We start from the raw sequence: 5,445 nt of genomic DNA on the forward strand, positions 1-5,445 counted from the left end.
CCCGTCCTTCCCCCTGTCCCCGCCATGCCCAGGGCTGCGTGCGTGGCTGCGGCTCCTGCCCCACGTCCCTGAGGGATGGCTCATGTACCTGGGAGCGAGGTGCCAGCCCTGGAAGGGAGTCTCCAGCCAGTTTGGCGTTTTAATAGACAACAAGAGAAATTCACAGTGTGCCACGCGTTGTTGGGGACAGAGCCCCAGCCCCCTGCACCCGTGTCCCCAGGGAGTCCTGCGGTGTGGCCCGGGCATCCTCAGAGCGCCGTGGCCAGGGTGCTGACGCCAACATCGTCATAGTGTGTGTCCCCCGGGGGCTGGGCCGCGGGGTCCCTCGTGGCTCCTGGGGGACTTGGCGGGGGGCAGCTGCCACCTTCGGGGACAGCAAAGGCTGGTGCCTTAATGGGGCTGCTGCGCATCCCTGCTGCCAGAGCCTGGCTGGGCTCTTGCCGCAGCCCCCGGGGCTTTGCTGCCTGCTGCCTGCCCGCCAGCGCAGCCGAGCTGCGGCGGAGGTGGCTCTGCAGGGCACAGGGTGGCTGTGGCCCCTCTCACCTGTCGGTGGGACACAGCCCCAGCTCCTGCGTGCCACCCCGTCGGCGCTGTCCCCAGCGCTGGGAGCGGGGCACTCTTGTGGCACGGCGGCGGCATCGTCGTAGCCATCCGGGGGGCCGTGCTGGGCAGGGGGGCCTGGGACAGGCACGCGGGTGGGTGGCAGTGAAGCGGAGGCCGTGGCAGGGCTCTGGCTGTGCCACCCCGCTCCGGCCACGCCACCGGGGATGTGCTGGTGGCACTGGGGCTGCTGCTGTCGACCACGTTCCTGCCCCCGGGCTCCTACCTGGGGCTGCCCTGGGCTCGCTCTCCTCCATGCTGTCCCCGCTGTAATATGGCAGCTTCGTCACCGACCCCTCGGACAGGGAGCCTGGACAGGGGAGGACGGAGCGTTGGGGGTGACCGAAGCTGGCACCAGCGGGACGCGGTGCTGCAGATGGGGCCGTGGGGCAGAGACCCCCCAGCTTTCGGGAGAGCTGCGAGGCACGGGGAGGGTCTGCACGGACCTGAGCGACTGGGCACCTCCTGGTACTCGGGCATGAGGGTATAGTCCAGCTCCTCATAGACGGCATCGGAGACGGCGTCTGCAGCTCTACCGGGGCCTGGCATGATGGGCAGTGCTCGGCCAGGGCCATGGGGACCGTGGGTGGCACTGGGGTCACCCGCTGCCCACCCTCTGAGCCGTCCCGTGGCAGGGCCGCCCCAGCACCCCCAAACACCCACCCGCCGGCACCCACCTCGGCGCCGAGCCCGGGCGCGGCACGCCTGCACGGCCAGGGCAGCCAGGGCCAGGCACAGCAGCGTCCCCAGCACCACGCACAGGACCGTGGGCACCGGCACGCTCCCCGATGCTGCCGCTGCCGCCGCGCTGGTGCTGCTGGGGACACCTGCGGGGACATGAGCAGGCGGCGTGAGCAGGGGCACTGCAGGCAGCCTGGCGCAGGGGGGCCGGCGGGACGGGCAGAGCTACCTGTGCAAGCGGCACCCTCCGGGCAGCGACTCCCCGGGGACGGGCTGGGCGTCCCGCTCGTGCCGTCACTGTCCTCGTCACAAGCGACGCGGGCGTCCCCGCCGGGGCTGCAGGCCTGCAGGCGCCAGGGTGCCGAGGGGCAGCGCCAGAGCCAGCGGGCCCCCTCCTGGCAGCCCACCCAGGCCAGCCAGGCGGGGGCCGGGTCCCGGGCAGGGGCGGCCTCCAGCCTCCCCCCGTCCCCGCAGCCCAGCTGCCGGCAGGCGGCGGTGGCCGTGGCGGGGCTGGTGCCGTTGGCGCACACGCGGCCCCACGTGCCCTTGTGGAGCACCTCCAGGTGCCCGCTGCAGCGGCCGCTGCCGCCCGCCAGCCGCAGGGAGAGCTGCTCTGCAAGGGGGTGTGCGGGGGGTCACGGCACGGCCGCGCCATCCCGCTGCCCCTGCTCCCCAAGCTGGGGGCGCACGGCACTGACCTGAGCAGACAGCTCCCGCCCCGCCACCGCGCCGGCAGCCGTGCTGTGCCGAGGCCGGGCACTCCCAGAGCGACGCCTCCGTCCCGGCACAGCCGCCGGCATGCGGCCACAGCGGCCCCGTGCCGGGACCAAAGCGGGCCGAGCCGGGTGCCGCCAGCGCCCTTCCGCAGCCCAGCTGGCGGCAGACGACGCTGGCGTCCCGGAGGTCCCAGGTTTCCTGGCACACGGTGCCCCAGCTGCCATTGACGTAGACCTCCACCCGCCCGGCGCAGCGCCCGGGGCCGCCCGACAGCCTCACCTGCCGGCTGCCTGCAGGGCACGGAGGGCACCGGGCTGGGGCGGCCGCTCACCGTGCCGGCACCCTCCGGCCCTGCCCGGGACACTCACCCGAGCACACCACGGCCACCTCCTCGCGGCTGACGGCCGGCGCGGCGGCTGTCCCCGACACGTTGCACTGGGCCAGCTGCTCCTTGCTGCCGGCACACCGCAGCCCCTGCAGCCCCACAGTGCCCGAGCCCGCCACGCTGTAGACCTTCTCCGGCACGCCACAGCCCAGCTGCCGGCACACCACGCTGCCACGCCGCGCATCCCACAGCCCCGCCAGCACGCGGGCCCAGGCCCCGGGCCTTGCGGCCACCTCCAGACGCCCATCGCACCGGCTCTCCCCCTCCACCAGACGCAGGGGCGCGGCAATGCCTGCAAAATGCCCGGTGGTGCGGTGCCGTGAGGCTGCCGCACCAGCACCGCAGGGGCCCTGACGGGATGGAGGGTTCTGAGGGGATGGCGGGGCCCCATTTCAGCCCTCCCCTCACCCCAAAACGGCCCTGTGTCCTCTGTCCCCAACTTTTCGGCTGTCCCAAAAGCCCCTTCAGGCTTTTCCCGGCACGTGCCATACAGACCTGAGCAGTTGACGGCAGCGGCGTGGCCGGGGGGGCAGGCGGGCTCCCCCAGCAGCGCCGTGGGGCACTCGCCTGGGTGCCGCTCGCTCCCGACGCAGCCAAAGGCGTCGCGCCGCAGCGGCCCGTGCCCCCCGCCGAAGGAGCCTCCCGGGGGCACGGCGGCGGCGGGGCCGCAGCCCAGGTGGTGGCAGAGGACGTGGGCGTCGCGCAGGTCCCAGCCGGTGGCGCAGAGGGACCCCCACGTGCCCGCCGCCTCCGCCTCCACCCGCCCGGCGCAGCCCGAGCTGTTGTCCGCCAGCCGGAAAGCCGTGTAGGCTGCGGCAGAAAGGGCGTTGGGGGGGGACGACGCGGTGGGGACTCCCCCAACACCCGCCGGCGGCCCCAGCGCTTACGGGAGCAGATGATGCTGGCATGGCTGGTGCAGGCCTGGCTGCGCGGCGGCCGCCGGGCGCAGCTGGCAAGGAGGGGCTCGGTGCCGCTGCACTCGAACCCCCCCTCCCAGAGCAGCCCCGGTCCCGCCTCAAACCAGCCGGTGCCAGAGACGGCCAGGGCCACGCCGCAGCCCAGCTCCCGGCACACCACCTGGGCGGCCTTCATGTCCATGGCGTCCTCGCAGACGCTGGCCCACGCTCGGCCCCGACGCACCTCCAGCCGCCCGGCGCAGGCAGTGTCGCCGCCCACCAGCCGGGCAAACCCTGCCGGGAGAGGCGCGCGGGTCAGTGCTGACGGATGTGCCGGGACCGGTGCGTGTCCCCCACCACCCAGCTCCTACCTTGGCAGATGACGGTGGTGTCATAATCGTGAACGCCACTGTAGGGTCCCCAGCCATCGATCTTGCAGTCCCAGATAGCAGTCTCGCTCCCGACACAGTCAATCAGAGCCAGGCTGACAGGGCCGTCCCCTTTGCCAAAGCGGGTGCTGGCAGGGTAGGCACCGGCAGCCGAGCCACAGCCCAGCTGCTGGCACACCACCTCAGCGTCCTCCATGTCCCAGTTGGGGTCTCCCACCGATCCCCAGCGTCCTCGCAGCTTCACCTCCACCCTCCCAGCACAAGGACTCCCGCCAGCCGCCAGCCGCAGCTCCACCGCCTCTGCACCAGGGCACCAGCACGGCCTCAGCCCTGCCGGGGGATGCCCCGGCACACGGCGGTTGTCCCGGCATGGCCAGCCTCCCCACCTCACCTGCACAGGTCACCCCCAGGTCCCGCTCATGGCCGCAGAAGTGCTGTCCCCAGCCGTAGTTGGGACAATCCTGCAGCATCGCCTCATTGCCCTGGCAGAAGGGCTGGAGCCAGATCCTGCCGGTGCCCTGCCCAAACGGGGCGTAGGGGGACGACCTGGCCACTGGCCCACAGCCCAGCTGCCGGCACACCACAGTAGCCCAACGGGCTTCCCAGAAGAAATCGTAGTTGCAGACGGAGCCCCACTCGCCATCGTGTTTCACCTCCACCCTCCCGGCACAGCGACCGCTGCCATCCACCAGCCGCAGCTCCCCGGTGCCTGCGGCAAGGAGGGTGCTGAGCCCAGCGTGGGGCTGGACGGGGGTCCCTGCCCCACAGCTGACCCCTCCCCTACGGTTGGACCCCTTCCCTGGCTCTCACCTTTGCAGAGCCACACACACAGGAGCAGCCCCAGCACCCCGACAGGCACCATCCTGACGTCCCAGACCCCCGGCGCGGGGCGGGTGATATATAGGCAGCGCCGCAGCTGGGAGCCAATGGAGGTGGCAGAACCTTTTGAGCTGTTATCAGGTGGGTTATCTCCCAGCTGACGGGGCCCCAGCCTCCAATAATCTTCTCCGTGCCCAAATATGAAGATTGGCTCCGCTTCTGGCGTCACACACCTCACCACGGTGGGTCGGTGCCCGGATGTGCCCGCGGGGAGCCAGCCCCCCAGGCCACTGCCACCGCCATGAGGAGCATGGGCCCTTCCCACGCGTGTCCCCCCATGGGGCTGACCCTGCTGCCAGAGCCTGGCAAGAGCACGGTGCTGATGGTGACAGGATTCACCCCAAAATCTGCCAAAGCCTCCACAGAGCTGCCCTAAGCATACCCAATACACCCCGGTACACCGGCACCCATCCTTGGGGCGCTCCCCTCCTCCCCGGGGGTGCCAGGAGCCCCCGGGTGGGCACCGAGCTGAAAGCAGCGCCCAGGCTCGCTGCGGCGGTTGCAGCTGGCACATCCCTGGCCCCTCGCGGAGGCCGGCAGCACATGGCGGCGCTGCTCCCGCTGCCTGCAGGTGTGCCCGGGCACTCGCCTCGCAGCGCAGGCAGGAAGGAGGCCGTTTCCCCCCAGGCAGGGACCCGGCGTCAGCATCGACCGCACACGGCTCCCCCGTGTCCTGGTTTCGGCTGGGATAGAGTTAATTTTCTTCCTAGTTGCTGGCACAGTGCTGTGATTTGCATTTAGTATGAGCATAATGTTGATAACACGCTGATGGTTTAGTTGTTGCTCAGTACTGCTTACGCCAGCCAAGGACTTTTCAGCTTCCCATGCTCTGCCAGGGGCATAAGAACCTGGGAGAGAGCACAGCCGGGATATTTGATCCAAACTGCCCCAAGGGCTA

The 5,445-nt window shown here is 71.1% G+C and overlaps 1 protein-coding gene across 1 annotated transcript; it reads right to left on the reverse strand.

The window, feature by feature from the left end:
- Nucleotides 1-248: 248 nt before the first annotated feature.
- Nucleotides 249-4,530, reverse strand: LOC142593722 (scavenger receptor cysteine-rich type 1 protein M130-like). The gene is made up of 13 exons (XM_075712229.1): nt 4,479-4,530; nt 4,060-4,377; nt 3,651-3,968; nt 3,271-3,573; nt 2,879-3,193; nt 2,367-2,675; nt 1,980-2,288; nt 1,526-1,894; nt 1,278-1,397; nt 1,047-1,142; nt 827-910; nt 544-678; nt 249-364 (listed from the first exon to the last, which is right to left on the reverse strand). Exons 1-13 carry the CDS (start codon nt 4,528-4,530, stop codon nt 249-251), a joined length of 2,844 nt encoding a protein of 947 aa, XP_075568344.1.
- Between the last annotated feature and the right edge of the window lie 915 nt (nt 4,531-5,445).

The sequence above is a fragment of the Pelecanus crispus genome, chromosome 6 (assembly GCF_030463565.1).
Source record: "Pelecanus crispus isolate bPelCri1 chromosome 6, bPelCri1.pri, whole genome shotgun sequence".
Lineage (NCBI taxonomy): Eukaryota > Metazoa > Chordata > Aves > Pelecaniformes > Pelecanidae > Pelecanus > Pelecanus crispus.